Here is a 17,389-nt window from a genome sequence, read left to right on the forward strand (position 1 = left end):
TGTGTTTTTGGGGCCCATCAATGCTGCAGACTTTTTTTGGTACCTTTCCCCAGATCTGTGCCTCAGCACAATACTGTCTCGGAGCTCTATACTTCAATGGCTTGGTTTTGCTCTGACTGTAAGACATTATATAGAGAGGTGTGTGCCTTTCCAAATCATGTCCAATTAATATAATTTACCACAGGTGGACTCCCAAGTTCTAGAAACATCTCAATGATGACCAATGGAAACAGGATGTACTTGAACTCAATTTTAAGTCTCATAGCAAAGAATCTGAATACTAATGTAAATAAGATATTTTGTTTAAATTTTTTATACATTTGCAAAAATGTCTCAAAACCTGTTCTCGCTTTGTCATTTTGGGGTATTGTATGTAGATTGATGTGGATTTATTTAATCCATTTTAGAATAAGGCTGTAACGTAACAAACTGTGGGAAAAAGTCAAGGGGTCTGAATACTTGTATAAGCTAAACAACATTACTTTATTTAAGTGAACTATTGTGAATAGCCTAACTATCTCACTCAACGCTTTAGCTAGCAAAATAGCGTAGAAGCTATTGGCTGGCCTGAGGGTCAGCAAACTTGAAATGTGATCATGTGTTTCACTTTGTTTACAAGACATGGTTCAAGGTGGCTTACAAGATAAAACAGCATGCATCTAAAATGACATTAAAAAAAGGAGCTTAATACACAGTCATAAGCACCACTTGACAGTTTAGAAGAATTATCAATGTATACGTTTTAAAAATATCGATATTTATTGAATTGACTAATAACCATTAGAGTACAGTACAAGCAGTGCAATTGATTCCACATACTGGAATACAAAACAAGGATACACATCTGAATGATTCAGTGAAAGTTTCAACTTTCCCAACAGATGGATATTAGGTCCTTCAAAAAACCTGCATCTTTCACAGACATCTTTTTTCATCCTGTGATGACAGGACCACAAGAGCTGGATCAGCACAGTCTTGGGTCACACCTGTCAAAATACATTGGAATTTGATAACCATTAAAACAATTATAAAACCCATGTAGTACCCAGTTAGCTATCCATTGGCACTTTAACCAAAATAGTCATTAACCCTTTATGAGCAAAGAAATGCTGCCCTCCATAGGCTAAAGACAAAACACATAAGGAAGTTCCTTTGACTTAAATTAAGCACTGTGAATCAATGAAAATGTGTAGGCCATATCAAAGTATGTGCATGTAAACAAAATGCATCTGTAATAAGAGAATTATTAAACTCACCTTAGTCGTCCCGATGCCATAGACAAGAGTTTTCCTCCTCATAGGAACTTGTCCTCATCTTGGTCCAATCAATCCCTGGCGATCCATTAACCAGCAGGACATAGGAAGAATGTGTCATAATCTATCAATTTTGATAACTCTGTGGAAAGTAAGAGAACATTTTTGAAATTGTCATCCAGACAGATAAAAAATATGTTTCCCAGTGAAGTGGAATAGGCCCAGGACTATTTCAATTATGCATGTATTGTAACAAACCTGATATCCTATGGAAGTATATCCTATGGACTTTCAGCTGGAATTCCAGAGCTCGGAATACCCTGGAGATTCCCATGACATAGAAGACACAGCTAAGGTATCCAGCCTATTTGTTCACCAAGGGCCCGATTCCAACCCAAGTTAAGCGTGTGTAAATGGAACATAATTCCCTTTTTATGCACCTCTCTCTATGCGTATTCTGAACTTGAATATAAGCATGAGAATAGTATTCTATTCACCTACTATTTGTTTGGGGTGGAGATTGAATAAATGAAGGTGTGGCAGAGGTGTGTCAACAGATACGCTGTATTCTGACCTTGACTTAATTCCACCACTTTTACACGTGAGGAAACCATGAATAAGGTCTAGCAAACCTACAGGTTTCAATTGGGAAAAGCATCCACTTTTTTATTAGAAATAACATTGACTGTAATTTACAACTTAAGAGCTAGGTAAATGAGTAATCCGTTTGGATAAGGGAATTGCAAATATAAATGACACTCGGTTTAGATATATTTTTACCTTGTAGTCGCTGGAGACAAATGTACAACAAGTCATATGGCAGCAAACTGAAGCATATCAACTTTCCTACTGTAAAGTTTATAAAATGCTGTGCCATTATGCAGAATTTAAATTGTACGGCCATTTGACTTGCAGGGATGGCCACTCAAATGTCTTAAACATAGGCTACCCCATCTTTCTCAGTTTCCTACTTCTATCATGTTAAATGTTAGCCACTAGTAGTATCGATCGTCAGTAGGCCTAATAACACATATTCAACTGCCAATTTACTGATAGTTCCCTTCAGTTGGTATAACCTACATTATCATTCGATTTAATGACATTGTTTCGTTTACCTTAATTTGCTTCCTGTGTAAACGCCGTCATGACCTTGTGGTTGTTGCTGAGGATCATTAGTAACAGTTGATTATACACACTACATGACCAAAAGCATGTGGACACCTGCTCATTGAACATCTCATTCTAAAATCATGGGCATAAATATGGAGTTGGTCCCCCCTTTGCTGGTATAACAGCCTCCACTCTTCTGAAAAGGCTCTCCACTTGATGTTGGAACATTGCTGCGGAGACTTGATTCCATTCAGCCACAAGAGCATTAGTGAGGTCAGACACTGATGTTGGGCAATTAGGACTGACTCGCTGTCAGCGTTCCAATTCATCCCAAAGGTGTTCGATGAGGTTGAGGTCAGGGTTCTGTGCACGCCAGTCAAGTTCTTCCACACCGATCTTGACGAACCATTTCTGTATGGACCTCGCTTTGTGCACGGTGGCATTCTCATGCTGAAACAGGAAAGGGTATTCCCCAAACTGTTGCCCCAAAGCTGGAAGCACAGAATCGACGAGAATGTCATTATATGCTTTAGCGTTAATATTTCCCTTCAATGGAACTAAGGGGCCTAGTTCGAACCATGAAAAACAGCCCCAGACCATTATTCCTCATCCACCAAACATTACAGTTGGCACTATGCATTCAGGCAGGTAACGTTCTCCTGGCATCTGCCAAACCCAGATGCGTCCGTCAGGACTGCCAGATGGTGAAGCGTGATTCATCACTCCAGAGAACACGTTTCCACTGCTCCAGAGTCCAATGGTGGCGAGCTTTACACAACTCCAGCCGACGATTGGCATTGTGCATGGTGATCTTAGGCTTGTGTGCAGCTGCTCGTCCATGGAAACCCATTTCATGAAGCTCCCAACGAACAGTTATTGTGCTGAAGTTGCTTCCAGAAGCAGTTTGGAACTCGGTAGTGAGTGTTGCAACAGAAGACTTTTATGCGTGACACGCTTCAGCACTCAGTGGTCCTATTCTGTGAGCTTGTGTGGACTACCACTTTGTGGCTGAGCCGTTGTTGCTCCTAGACGTTTCCACTTCACAATAACAGCACTTACAGATGACCGGGGCAGCTCCAGCAGGGCAGAAATTTGACAAACTCACTTGTTGAAAAGGTGGCATCCTATGACGCTGCCACGTTGAAAGTCACTGATCTCTTCAGTAAGGCCATTCTATTGCCAATATTTGTCTATGGAGATTGCATGGCTGTGTGCTCGATTTAATACACCTGCCAGCAACGGTGTGGTTGAAATAGCCAAATCCACTCATTTGAAGGGGTGTCCACATACTTTTGTGTGTATACATACAGTTGAAGTCAGAAGTCTACCTACACTTAGGTTCGAATCATTAAAACTCGTTTTCCAAACACTACACAAATGTCTTGTTAACAAACTATAGTATTGGCAGTTAGGACATCTACTTTGTGCATGACACAAGTCATTTTTCCAAAAATTGTTTACAGACAGATTATTTCACTTTTAACTCACTGTTTCACAATTCCAGTGGGTCAGAAGTTTACATACACTACATTGACTGTGCCTTTAAACAGCTTGGAAAATTCCAGAAAATGTAATGGCTTTAGAAGCTTCTGATAGGCTAATTGCATCATTTGAGTCAATTGGAAGTGTACCTGTGGATGTATTTCAAGGCCTACCTTCATACTCAGTGCCTCTTTGCTTGACATCATGGGAAAGTCAAAAGAAATCAGCCAAGACCTCAGAAAAAAAAATGTAGACCTCCACAAGTCTGGTTCATCCATTGGAGCAATTTCCATAAGCCTGAAGGTACCACGTTCATCTGTACAAACAATAGTACGCAAGTATAAACACCATGGAACCACGCAGCCGTCATACTGCTCAGGAAGGAGACTCGTTCTGTCTCCTAGAGATGAACATACTTTAGTGCAAATCAATCCCAGAACAACTGCAAAGGACCTTGTGAAGATGCTGGAGGAAACAAGTACAAAGGTATCTATATCCACAGTAAAACGAGTCCTATATTGACATAACCTGAAAGGCCGCTCAGCAAGGAAAAAGCCACTGCTCCGAAACCGCCATAAAAAAGCCAGACTAAGGTTTGCAACTGCAAATGGAGACAAAGATCATACTTTTTGGAGAAATATCCTCTGGTCTGATGAAACAAAAATAGAACTGTTTAGCCATAATGACCATTGTTATGCTTGGAGGAAAAACGGGGAGGCTTGCAAGCTGAAGAACCCCATCCCAACCGTGTAGCACATGGGTGGCAGCATCATGTTGTGGGGGTGCATTGCTGCAGGAGGGACTGGTGCACTTCATAAAATAGATGGCATCATGAGGAACAAAAATTATGTGGATATATTGAAGAAACATCTCATGAGATCAGTCAGGAAGTTAAAGCTTGGTCACAAATGGGTCTTCCAAATTATACAATGAACCCAAGCATACTTCCAAAGTTGTGGGAAAATGGCTTAAGGACAACGAAGTCAAGGTATTGGAGTGGCCATCAAAAGCCCTGACCTCAATCCTATAGAAAATGTGTGGGCAGAACTGAAAAAGAGTATGCGAGCAAGGAGGCCTTACAAACCTGACTCAGTTACACCAGCTCTATCAGGAGAAATGGGCCGAAATTCACCCAACTTATTGTGGGAAGCTTGTGGAAGGCTACCCAAAACATTAAACAATTTAAAGGCCATGCTACCAAGTACTAATTGAGTGTATGTAAACTTCTGACCCACTGAGAATGTGATGAAAGAAATAAAAGCTGAAATAAATCACTACTATTATCCTGACATTTCGCATTCTTAAAATAAAGTGGTGATCCTAACTGACCTAAGACAGGGATTTATTTTTACTATGATTAAATGTCCAGAATTGTGAAAACTGAGTTTAAATGTATTTGGCTAAGGTGTATGTAAACTTCCAACTTCAACTGTATATATAGCATGTAGGCTAATTAAATCGTTATGGAGCAGAGTGCAGACCAAGCCATAACTGTTTCAACCCAACAAATGGTGGAACACTTTGCTGTATCACAGTTCAATGGTTAGTGCAGGCAATCGATAAGGGTATAACCTACTATTGTACACTATTCTCCCTATTATAATGTGCTTGAATTAAATGTATTAGGAACCACACCTGCAATGCCTGTTGCACACCTTCATAAGGTAAGTCTGAATATCAGCTACTGAGAAGTGCGTAGGAAAGTCGTGTGTAAGAAAGGCGTTATTTCCTAAATCGGAATCGGGCCCGTGGAGCTTTGGAACAGAGCTCTAGCATTAATTTCATGGAGGAATAAAGACATTCTGGATGTAATACATATATGTTCAAAGACAGATATATAGTCTATTCATTACTCTACCAAATCTGATTGATTTAATATATTTTTTGGGACCTAAGAGCTACTTGAATATCAAACATGAGTGGCTAGCAAATCCAATTAGTATGAAGAATACATTCATCAAAATCTAGGAATTAATTTTAAGGTGCTTAAAGAACAAACCCTGATAACGTTTTCTGTACCACAGCAGGTTACTTACTGTTGTTTCATACCCTAAGTTTTACCTGATTTAATTCAAAGTACTTAAGGTCTAATTCATTTCTATATAGAAGGGTTTATTAGATGGATATATTACACACAGTTTACTGAAAAACAATAATAAGTTTAACTCTGTTCACCAAAAATACACAAGACAGAAGCATAAAGATATATCCTTGTTACTGAAATATTTGTGGTTCTACAGTAAAATAGAAAAACCAGAAAGCTTAGGTAACATCTGTTTACAGAATTTGAAGTAGTTGAGAAGTGAGAATATGTAATGGTTAACAACTATAACATAATGATCATAGTAATGTTACAATTATTTAATATTCAAACTAAATGGGAATTACAAATCAAACACTACAACAAATAGCCTATATTTCAGTAACAGCAGTGAACCTTGAATACTTAAAAAGTGTGACCTAGTCCTTAGTCCAAAATAAATACTGTGTGGAGATTCCCCTTTGAAACCAAATGGTATTGGGCAGATATGTCATATACTTTGGTATAGTGCAGGGGCAAGTAAGAAATGTATGGGCAAAATAACTTAAGTTACCTTTAAACTACTTAGATGCAGAAAAGGACGTCATCAAGTTCACTGCAATTGACTACATGGCTAAGTCAAACAAGGGGTCCCAAATTAATAACACTCCAACTTAAATACAAATATTTTAAAACAAAATGTAATTTAGTTACAACACATTAAGGTAAATATAACAGATCTACGATAACAAGCAGAGACGTATTAACTTAATTTTTACAGCATCTTGGCAAAATATAAACAGTGGTCCACTGCTCAAAATAAAAGAATCCAAAGGAGTAGTCCTATTACTTGTGGTGGATGGACAATGGCCATTTACAGCTAAGATATTTGAGAACTTTGGAGTGATGACATCTGCCTCTTAGAGCTCAGTAGTTGCTATGGGGTGAAGACATCTGCCTTCTAGAGAGAGATCTGTAGTTGCTATGGAGGTGAAGACAGCTGTCTCCTAGAGAAATGTTGTTGCTATGAAGGTGGAGACATCTGCAGTTGCTATGAAGGTGGAGACATCTGCCCCCAAAATAATCTGTAGTTAGTTGCTAGATGGCCCTAACGTTGCCTATTTGGGTCATCTTTGAATAAAGAATACTGTAGTAACTTTCCTGTCTGAACCACTCGGGTTGCGTTCAGTCACTCTCGTACCATTATAGAACGCTTGGTGGGAACTATGTTATGAGGGTGTAATCATTTTTGCTAAGGGAACGAGGCTGCTTTGAGTAAGATTTGCTGGGGCTCTAGTAAGCGCCATCGTACCCCCCCCTGCCGTAACCACCACCACCTCGGGTGTAAGGTGCGCTGCTTCTGCCCGAGTAATTACCTTTCATGGGGCCATAATTAGATGACTGGTCGCTATAGCCACCTCCAAAATCACTGTAGCCGTTCCCACCGTAGCCACCCATTTGGTCACCATAGCCTCCACTGTACCCCACGCCGTATCCACCGTCACTGCCTCCATAACCTCCTCCATAGCCACCACCGTATCCATTTTGAAACCTTCCTCCCCTCCCGCCACGGGTGCCAGCAGCCTGCATTTCTTGCTTGGTGAGGGCTTTTTTCACCTCTACTTTATGGCCATTTATATGGTGGAACTTCAGTACCACCGCTTTGTCGGCAGAATCATAATCTTCGAAATAAACAAAACCAAACCCCCTCTTCTTACCAGTTTGATTATCGCTAATAACCTCGGCCTTCTCGATAGTACCGAACTGAGAGAAGTACTCGTTCAGATGTCCATCCTCTATGTCTTCTTTCAGACCCCCGATAAATATTTTCTTAACCTTAGCCAGAGCCTCAGGTTTTCCCGCATCTTCACGTGCCACTGCTCTTTTCAGTTCAACATTGTTGCCGTCCAGGGCATGAGGCCGGGCGGACATTGCAGCGTCTGCCTCATCAGCAGTAGCATAGGTTACAAAACCAAAACAGCGAGACCGCTGTAGTTGCTGGTTCTGAACAACTACGCAGTCGGTCAGCTGGCCATACTGTTCAAAGTGTTTACGAAGACCACCGTCAGTGGTGTGAACATTTAGTCCACCAATAAAGAGCTTGCAGAGTTGATTTTCCATCTCGCTTTGATGCAATTTATATGGTTATGTCAACGCATAGACTTGACAGTGCTTTTGGTGTCTAAAATGGCGGATGTAGATAAATGGTTGGCGTCGACGTAATGCTTACACGTCTACGAGCCTCCTAGGGGCGAGCTATTGTAAATTGATTAACTCCAATAGAACTACATTCTAGCAAAAAGTTACCCATTTTGCAGTTTTCCATAATCATAAGGACACAATGATCGGGCACATTGGAATCAAATTTGGACAGGACAAAAAACTAGAATACAATCATATGGACTGGTTTACATTTGGCACGTATGTAGCAAAACAAAAAGGTATTGATAAGTTTTATAAACTGGGTGGTTCAAGCCCTGGCATAATCAGACAACGCAGAGTACCTGGATACAGCCCTTAGCCATATACCAGACCCCTTGATGCCTTATTGCTTGAGTATAGCCAATGTACTGGAGAAAAATAACAATCCTCACTGCTATCCAATCAAATTAGATGTTAGACAACCAAAAATCCCACATTGATGAGGATAGACCTAGTATTAGAAAAGACAGCCTTTGGTAGTGTAATGGTCTTGCCTCCAATCAGGTTTGTCACTCCTCCCTCAATGAGGACTGGTTGTAGACAGCGTAACAGGAAATTCTGGAAGGTCTGAAAATTTTGTTTTTTTATGCATGAATGTAGGCCAGTTTCACATGTGCCAGATTAGTCTATTCTTGAACAGGAAAGTAACCAGTGATGGTGTTTCATTCTGTAGGGTGTGCAACCGCTTCATGATATAACCAATCCTGAATAATCCTTTTGAAACAAAATGCCATATGGTTAAATTGACAACATTAAAAACTTTATTACAGGCAAAGGAGTGAGACTCAAGAGTCAACTAATTCAGGATTTTAGTAACATTCCACAACTGCATTGATTTACAAGGTATTGAACAGCACATATTGGACGGAGAAAAGCATTAGGAGGTAACCATTAAAAACAATAACCATAGTTCTTTCAATTCCTCAAAACACTGTCACGAAATTTTATGATCTTAAACCACTCAAGCATTCATGAAGATTGCTTTAAACTCCACTAATACCCCTGAGTTTCATGTTGCAAAGCAATTTGACTTGTTATTAACCTTGCTGGTACTAAGGACAGAGCACAGGTGTCAAACTCATTCCACAGAAGGCCGAGTGTCTTAGCTCCTCCCTTGTACTTGATGAATTAAGGTCAATAATTAGTAAGGAACTCCCCACACTGAAGCCTAGGGCGTAATTGAAAAGGGGGGGAAAAGGCTGGAAACACTAGACCCTCCATGGAACGAGTTTGACACCCCTGACATACAGTATCATAGGAAAGTCTTGAAGCAGGGAAGTTAACTACAATTTAATAAAAAAAAATGTTTAAAGAACCACGAAACTACATCGACAAGTCATAAAGTTGAACTGGTAACAAAGTCCATAATGTCTTTAGTAACGCCGCCTAGGGACAATGGTGTAGTCCAGATGGAGGGAGTAGGATAGGGGGTTAAATCAGGGTGGGTGAGGGGCGCGAGTCCTTTTAAATTGGAGCAACAAAGAAATAGGGCACTCTGGCCCGTGTGTAAATTCAGTTCATTGAATCAGAAATTATGAACATTTCAAATTGGGGGGGTTGAGAGGTCAACGGCATCTAATAACCACCATATCCACCCCTACCATAGCCACCGGCACCTCCACGGGAGTACGGTGCAGCGCTCCTGCCTGAATAGCTACCCCCCTTCATTGCACCATAACCGGAAGATTGCTGACCATAATCTCCGCCAAAGTCATTGTAACCGTTCCCACCATAACTGCCCCCCATTTGATCGCCATAACCTCCTCCGTATCCCCCTTGGTTACCGTAACCACCTCCGTTGCCGTATCCTCCACCGTAGCCGCCATCGTTTCCTCCATAGCCACCGCCATAGCTGCCGTAGCCGCCACCTCTTCCGCCGTCGTAGCCATTTTGAGACCCCCTCATTCCTCTCCCACCCCGGCCACCACGACCACCGGCTGACTGCATCTCTTGTTTGGTGAGGGCCTTCTTCACCTCCACTTTGTGTCCATTGATGGTGTGGAACTTCAGCACTACCGCTTTGTCGGCAGAGTCATTATCTTCGAAGTAGACAAAGCCGAATCCCCTTTTTTTGAAAGTCTCTTTGTCGCTGATGACTTCGGCCTTCTCAATTGCGCCGAATTGAGAGAAATAATCATTCAGATGTTCGTCTTCAATGTCGTCTTTCAGCCCACCAATAAATATTTTCTTTACTTTGGCGAGTGCCTCAGGCCTACCAGCATCTTCCCGTGCAACGGCCCTTTTTAACTCCACGTTGGTACCATCGACGACATGTGGCCTGGCGGCCATGGCTGCGTCGGCCTCCTCCGCACTTGAGTAGGTTACAAAGCCGAAACAGCGGGACCTTTGTAGCTGCTGGTTCTGGACCACTACGCAGTCGGTTAACTGGCCATACTGCTCGAAATGTTGACGAAGGCCATCGTCTGTAGTCTCGACGTTCAAGCCACCGACAAATAGTTTGCAAAGTTGGTTAGTCATGATTACTAGCAGAGTTGTTTTACAGCAAATAAAATGTAACCTGACAAAATCGCATCGCTTTAAAAGAAGCTACCGGCGACGCAATGACGTCTGGCGTAGGTTTGGAAATACGTCAACAGTTCTGATTGGTTGTTCCCTTCAAATCCCACCTAATTTTATTCAAATTGCCGTTCTCATCGTTTGTAAATTCATCCTTCTCGTTTTATACAATCTCTTCATATATGATCTGAATATCCATTATCTACTTAGCTTTCACTAATCCAGGTCTTTATTCACATCAGTACTCTGGTCTCTGGCCTGACATTCATGTCAGTTCTGTTCTAGCACATGACACTGCTGTGCGCATTCAAAGCAGTATTGATGCCAAAGATTTTTGGTTGATGCTCATTTGTGGACGACCTTTCATTCTGAACTACATCTGTTACTCCTTTGTTCCCCCTAACCATTAAAAAAGACTGGCATTGAACATTCAAGTGTAAAAAAAAAAATAGGCAACTTGAAAACATTCATTCAGCACTCTTATCCAGGGGGTCTTACAGTAAGAATAGCATAAACTATAACACGAGAGCTGTAATGTTTTGTACATTTTGACATTCGAGGAGAAAAACATCTTACCTTCAGAAGAGTATATATTTTTCATACTGGTCCACTGTAGGAATTGAACCAAAAACCCTGGCTGTTGGCAGCACCATGCTCTACCAACTGAGCCACAGGGGATTAGTGTGAGTGCGAGTGTGAAAAAAGATGTGAATACATTATAGGACATGCAGATGATCCTGGCAGTGCTCAGCATGCCACAATGCTGTTGAATTTGCATATTTAAATTTATTTTGCTAAGAAAACACTAGTGTCCATCTTTCCTATTCATTTAGGATTGAGGTATAACACTACAGATACCATGCAATATAGGCCCATTTCAGTATTAAGTGGCTTTTGAGATCTGAAGACATCTGCCTAAATTTAATTTGAATTAAGTTACAGTACAAGTAAATGTGCATCAATAACTGCATGAGACAGGCAGCCCAATTCAGAGCATTCACTTTGAACTGCATCTTTGGAGCTCAGAGGTTGAGTCACTGTACCTGGCACTTAACTATGAAACTAAGATCTAATGACTGCTCAAAATAGCAAATTAGTGGACTAATAGAATTGGGCTGCATGTCCAAAGTTCAGTAAATGTAACTTGAACATTGGATTGCATTAACTCTTCCAAAGGCAAAAACTACCATAAAATAATATTGCCCTTCAAACCCATTGCACATGTCCCAATAAAACAATGTAAATATTTTAAAAAAAATAGTTTTATTTAAATTGCAACAAATTAAAAGCATAGCACACCAAAGCCATCATTGGTGTCCATTTTTCCATAGTATGCAATGATCTAACATTTATAACCCACTTTCCTACAATGGGTAAGAACAGAATAAGTAGTCAATTACATCACCCTCCTAGATTGACTAGAATAAACCCACTGGCAATCATTGAAACCTGGTAAATACAATAAAGATTTTAATGCACACATTAGGCAGAATGTCCAGGGGTTCCAAATCACCCATGGAAGTGGGACAGCCTTAACTGCAATCCCCCAGTCCTGAAGGAAACCAAGGCTTTGCCAGATTGGTGTCCTGGCAGTCAGGTCACCATGGCTACCTGGAGGAGAGAGGAAAAGGGTAAAGAATGAGACAGTGCAGATAAATACATCAAGCCAAGTCAGGAGGTAACACCATGTGCCATTCCATATATTTGCATTAATGTAGGAAGTGCACTTAGTCTCCTCAGACCATTATTTTAGATTTAGGACCAAGTGAGTGGAGTAAAATCCCCTCTTAAAAGATGCATAAGGCCAAAGACCAACTACTGATAAATGCAAAAAACTATCAATAAATTAATCCTAATCAGTACAGTTGAGTACCATTTCAAATCCATATCTTTAATACTTGACCAACACATAGTGAAGACAGTTTGATTTACATACCTAGTTTGCTGATGTGATCCTAAAGAGATATTTCAGAGTCCTATGACAATCGACCCCAGGTATAGAACAGGGTCCCTGTATAAAGTCAAACTGCTACTGCTATGTTGACGTACTTGGATAACAGTATGAACACCTAAATGTAGGAATCAAAGATAAATATGAGAGCCCTCAGGTCCACAAGTTAAAAGCCAGTTAACTTTATGGAACAATTTATGTTAATGCCAACCAACAAAGCCTCCATGCATTGGTCATGGGCAAACTTAACTGCAATCCATTCTTCACCCCCTTAGCTGGGAAGAGCAATGGAAGAAACGCCATGAAGCTAATATTAAATATATAAAATAAGTCACATAATATAACCAATCAGAAGTAGACTTAGATGGATAGTTCAGGATTTTTTCCAGTGATATTTACTTGTAGACACCATTTATATGCACCTGCGTGCAGCTTGAAGGAAGTATTGGCGCTCGAAAGCACCAACTGCCTTCATACTGGACGCTGATGATTACAAATGGTATACCTTGATTTGACTTTGGGGAAGTAGATCAAGCTGTCAAAAACCCGAACTATCCATTTAAGACATCCTGGTAAAATGAGTAAAATAACTAAGTTTGTTTAACTTTTTATTTAAAATGAACATACATATGCATACCAATGCTTAACAATTGTAGTTTGATCTTCAGACAGATTATACAATATACATGAGATATTGCTGAAGTAAATGAAAGGAACATTAAGCTGATAGCGGACGCTATGTATGTGTGTTGGGAAATTACTGTGACGTACTTCGTTGATTTACAAAACATTGTCAAGAATGAAACGTTTAAACTGGATCCGCCCCACCACCTAAGCGTCACCTAAAACCTATAGGCTAGTAGTGGATAGAATACAAATTTACATCAGAGTCATAGCTAATAAATACAACTCCATAGCACATGCGTCCCATTCCCCAAACATTGAAAAAAAGATTAGATCCCAGGGAAATTCGGAACTAATTGCTTAAAATGTAGATAAGAGAAAATATAGTATCAAACAAAACAATCCTTGACTAAACTCAAAAACGAATGTACGCAAAACTAAAAAAAAAAAAAGCCAACTAACGACAGCTACACGCCCTCAACTTGGAACAAATGATAAATGGGTTTTGCAATCGAACTTTTCTTACAGCAACAGCTGGTCGTGCTAATCAGGTTCTGGGTCGGAAGTCATCTTCCTACCTGTTTGGTTTTGAGGTCTTCTTAATGATTAGGTTTCACAGTGTCGGCATTTTGCCAGTACTTTATGGCAGATGCCCGATGACTGAATTTTTTTTAGTTCGGTTTGAGGTCGTCCGATCCGACGGTTGAGGGTGTAAAAGACATTTCTTTGCAAATAGTCTGTCGTAGCCACGGGTTTAGTAGCCGCCATAAGCCCCTCTGTTGTAGCCACCCGCACCGCCTCTGGGGGCGTATGGAGCGGGGCTCCTACCGGCATAGTTGCTGCCGCCTTTCATGGGCCCATACCCGGAGGACTGCTGGCTGTACCCACTGCCAAAGTCACTGTAGCCATTGCCGCCACCATAACCTCCCATCTGGTCGCCGTAGCCACCTCCGTAGCTTGCGCCCCCATAACCACCGCCATAGCCTCCACTTCCGTAGCCGCCGCCATAACCGCCGCTATTGCCTCCGTAGCCCCCACCGAAACCGCCCCCGTAGCTGTCGTAACCACCTCTGCCGCCACCGAAGCCATTTTGTCCTCCTCTCATGCCTCTCCCCCCTCTTCCACCCCTGCCGCCACCACCAGCTTGCATCTCCTGCTTGGTGAGGGCTTTCTTCACTTCCACCTTGTGCCCATTGATGGTGTGGAACTTAACAACCACTGCCTTGTCGGCCGAGTCGTTATCTGTGAAGTGAACAAAGCCGAAACCCCTTTTCTTTCCGGTTTCCTTCTCCGCGATTACTTCGGCCTTCTCGATCTCGCCGAACTGGGAAAAATAATCATTCAGATGTTCATCTTCGATGTCGTCTTTCAGTCCACCGATGAATATTTTCTTGACCTTGGCGAGTGCCTCGGGTTTACCAGCATCTTCACGAGCGACCGCTCTCTTCAACTCCACGTTGGTGCCATCAACGACATGTGGCCTAGCCGCCATTGCTGCATCGGCCTCCTCCCCGCTCGAGTAGGTAACAAAGCCGAAACAGCGGGACCTCTGTAGCTGCTTATTCACAACCACAACGCAGTCGGTCAGTTGACCATACTGCTCAAAATGCTTGCGGAGCCCGTCATCGTCGGTATCTACGTTCAATCCACCGACAAAAAGTTTGCAAAGTTGATTTGCGGCGTCCATTTCTTGACAGAAAATACTGCGTAGCTAGCTCGACAGAAAACCTGTATCAGCAAAGCTTGGAGGTAGGGAAATGGCGTCCAGGCCGTATTTATAACACAGTTATAGTGACGTCAGACTACAGCAACATCACCGTTACGCCCCTGACATTGGAGTTGTTCAGGAGGGTAAGGTTGAAGCAAAACGCTGCGCAGATGATCGTATCTGTCGATCACCACAATTTCCGAAGTACTCCTTTCAATGTAATTCATATACAGGGAGGATTAGCGAATTTACGCAGCCCCTAGTCACCCGTTGATTGTTGTGAATAAACTGATAATCTTTTGTTCTTTTGAGGGTTGGAAAGTAATTTTGCGGGACAGGGGCCTGGGATTAAAATAAATAAATACAATATTAATATAGGACAAAACACACATCACAACAAGAGAGACAACACAACACTACATAAAGAGAGACCTAAGACAACAACATAGCAAGGCAGCAACACATGACAACACAGCATGGTAGCAACACAACATAACAACAACAACATGGTAGCAACACAACATGGTACAAACATTATTGGACACAGTCAACAGCACAAAGGTCAAGAAGATCGAGACAACAATACATCACACAAAGCAGTGAATTTCGACCACCCATTCACATACTTTACGTAAATTCCCCTCCTTGTATAACCCTACCTACATGTACAAATTACCTGACTAACCTGTACCCCCGCACCGGTACCCCCTGTATATAGCCTCGTTATTGTTATTTTGTTGTGTTGCTTTTTTATTAGTATTTTATCTTTTACTTTAGGTTATTTAGTAAATATTTTCTTAACTCTATTTCTTGAACTGCATTGTTGGTTAAGGGCTTGTAAATTAGCATTTCACGGTAATGTCTACACCTGTTGAATTCGGCCCATGTGACAAATAAAAATTACTTTTGTTTTCTTTGTATCCCTTCAAATTGCTTATATAAATTGCAGTGTAAAATGATACCCCAAGCCAGCTTCCAACCAGCTATTGTATGGTTAAAGACTGTTTAGAGTGTGTTGATGTCTGCTTCAGACTTAACATTTGAGAGAGAAAAAAACAATAACAGACATTTAAGCTTAATAGTTTTCCTATGAAGTTAGTGAAAAACATTAGCCTTTAACTTTGACATAATCTAAACTGCATTTGGGAAAAATAGTAAAAGGCAACAAACTATTTATTTTCAAGGTCCACTATGGAGCTAGTGCATAAAACAAAAGTCATAATTTAATAGCATATAACCTTTACATAATCTAAAATTTAAATGATGCTGTTCCTGATGTAAATGGTTAGACTGATTGGATGTATTTGCACAACAACAGAGGTAGCTTCTGTGGTCAGCTCCTCAGACAATGGCATGGTATGCTGCTGCTCATTTGTGTTTGAATGGGGAGGCCCCTATTCTCTGGAGATGCGAAATCGGGGCTTTTGGTCCCACCAGTGTTCAAACTATTATGTTCACTGATGAGCAGCCTTCATCATGTGCATCATCTTCCACATGTTGATTTAAGTACTCTGTCTCTCTGAATATTCCTGTTTTATGAGCTGAATGGTTAGAGACTGTTCAGTGCTCTATATATTATACACAATGCACAATCTGGAAATATGTGGTGTTAAATATGGATATATATATATATATATATATATGAATATATATATTTTTTTATTGAAACTTTTTTAAACTTATTTAACAGTTAAGAACAAATTCTTATTTACATTGACGGCCTACCGGGGAAGAGTGGGTTAACTGCTCTGTTCAGGAGTAGGATGACATATATTTACCTTGTCAGCTCAGGGATTCAATCCAGCACCTTTTCGGTTATTGGCCCAATGCTCTAACCACTACTAGGCTACCTGCCGATATTCAGCTTATTCAGCAATATCTCCTTGTCAAACAATTATTTTAAGACTACATGAATTAGATTCAGGCTAGATGGTAAGAAATAACTATTTCTTTCAGCTTATGGTTAGAATATAAAAATCAAGCAGAATATCAAAGAATAGTAATACTTCCCTCTAGTGGAACACATTTGGCAACTCTGCAACACTAAGAGGCAGTACAAATGAGATAAAAATATATCCGATCTGCTAAACCTACTAAATAAGTATAATAGTAAGCCTTCATGATGAGATTATTAAATTATTTTGGAGTAATTACATGTAGCTAAAACCAGTTGACAAAGTGGCACAGGGTTAACATAGGTTTTGTTCTTATATGAGGTTTGTGTGCTACTTTGATTTAATTTTAGTGTTTTAGTGTTTGGTCCTGCAGTCACTATAGTCTAAGCTTTAGTGGATTGCAATAGTTTGGAAGATTGGACATGGTTTCAGTATGAGGTGAAAGAATGCATATTCCATTGAATTTCCACCACAACAGGGGGTGTATCCCTGGACATGGTTTCACAAAGGTTATGTCACACCCAGAGATGCATGTGAAAGTGTCTGGTGCTCAAACCATCTCGAGCACCAAATCAATAGGCATAGCCTACATTGTTTACCATGTCTGTTTGGCTCAATGACTTTATC

General features: G+C 40.8%; 3 protein-coding genes across 4 annotated transcripts; all 3 read right to left on the reverse strand.

Moving 5' to 3' along the window:
• Nucleotides 1-736: 736 nt before the first annotated feature.
• On the reverse strand, nucleotides 737-8,655 carry LOC112256051 (heterogeneous nuclear ribonucleoprotein A0). 2 transcript variants are annotated; one of them, XM_024428998.2, is made up of 3 exons: nucleotides 7,242-8,655; nucleotides 1,257-1,331; nucleotides 737-986 (listed from the first exon to the last, which is right to left on the reverse strand). In XM_024428998.2, the coding sequence occupies exons 1-2, from the start codon at nucleotides 7,984-7,986 to the stop codon at nucleotides 1,258-1,260; spliced, it is 819 nt and encodes a 272-aa protein (XP_024284766.1). In that variant the 5' UTR covers nucleotides 7,987-8,655; the 3' UTR covers nucleotides 737-986; nucleotide 1,257. The 2 variants fall into 2 exon arrangements, with proteins under 2 accessions (XP_024284766.1, XP_024284767.1); XM_024428999.2 differs by lacking the exon at nucleotides 737-986 and having other exon boundaries at nucleotides 1,265-1,395.
• A 150-nt stretch (nucleotides 8,656-8,805) lies between these two features.
• Nucleotides 8,806-10,625, reverse strand: LOC112256050 (heterogeneous nuclear ribonucleoprotein A0). The gene has a single exon (XM_024428996.2). The coding sequence runs from the start codon at nucleotides 10,543-10,545 to the stop codon at nucleotides 9,643-9,645; it is 903 nt and encodes a 300-aa protein (XP_024284764.1). The 5' UTR covers nucleotides 10,546-10,625; the 3' UTR covers nucleotides 8,806-9,642.
• A 1,203-nt stretch (nucleotides 10,626-11,828) lies between these two features.
• LOC112256049 (heterogeneous nuclear ribonucleoprotein A0) lies at nucleotides 11,829-14,924 on the reverse strand. The gene is made up of 2 exons (XM_024428995.2): nucleotides 12,521-14,924; nucleotides 11,829-12,195 (listed from the first exon to the last, which is right to left on the reverse strand). The coding sequence occupies exon 1, from the start codon at nucleotides 14,844-14,846 to the stop codon at nucleotides 13,914-13,916; it is 933 nt and encodes a 310-aa protein (XP_024284763.1). The 5' UTR covers nucleotides 14,847-14,924; the 3' UTR covers nucleotides 11,829-12,195; nucleotides 12,521-13,913.
• Nucleotides 14,925-17,389: the final 2,465 nt, after the last annotated feature.

Source organism: Oncorhynchus tshawytscha, linkage group LG08 (genome assembly GCF_018296145.1).
Source record: "Oncorhynchus tshawytscha isolate Ot180627B linkage group LG08, Otsh_v2.0, whole genome shotgun sequence".
NCBI lineage: Eukaryota > Metazoa > Chordata > Actinopteri > Salmoniformes > Salmonidae > Oncorhynchus > Oncorhynchus tshawytscha.

Excerpts from the sequence above, each read along its gene's own strand:
- LOC112256049 (XM_024428995.2), bottom strand. The coding sequence starts at position 14,846 with ATGGACGCCGCAAATCAACTTTGCAAACTTTTTGTCGGTGGATTGAAC.
- LOC112256050 (XM_024428996.2), bottom strand. The coding sequence starts at position 10,545 with ATGACTAACCAACTTTGCAAACTATTTGTCGGTGGCTTGAACGTCGAG.
- LOC112256051 (XM_024428998.2), bottom strand. The coding sequence starts at position 7,986 with ATGGAAAATCAACTCTGCAAGCTCTTTATTGGTGGACTAAATGTTCAC. Across the intron at positions 1,332-7,241 it reads TAATTATGGCCCCATGAAAG|GGATTGATTGGACCAAGATG; the intron begins GTAATTACTCGG and ends ATGGATCGCCAG.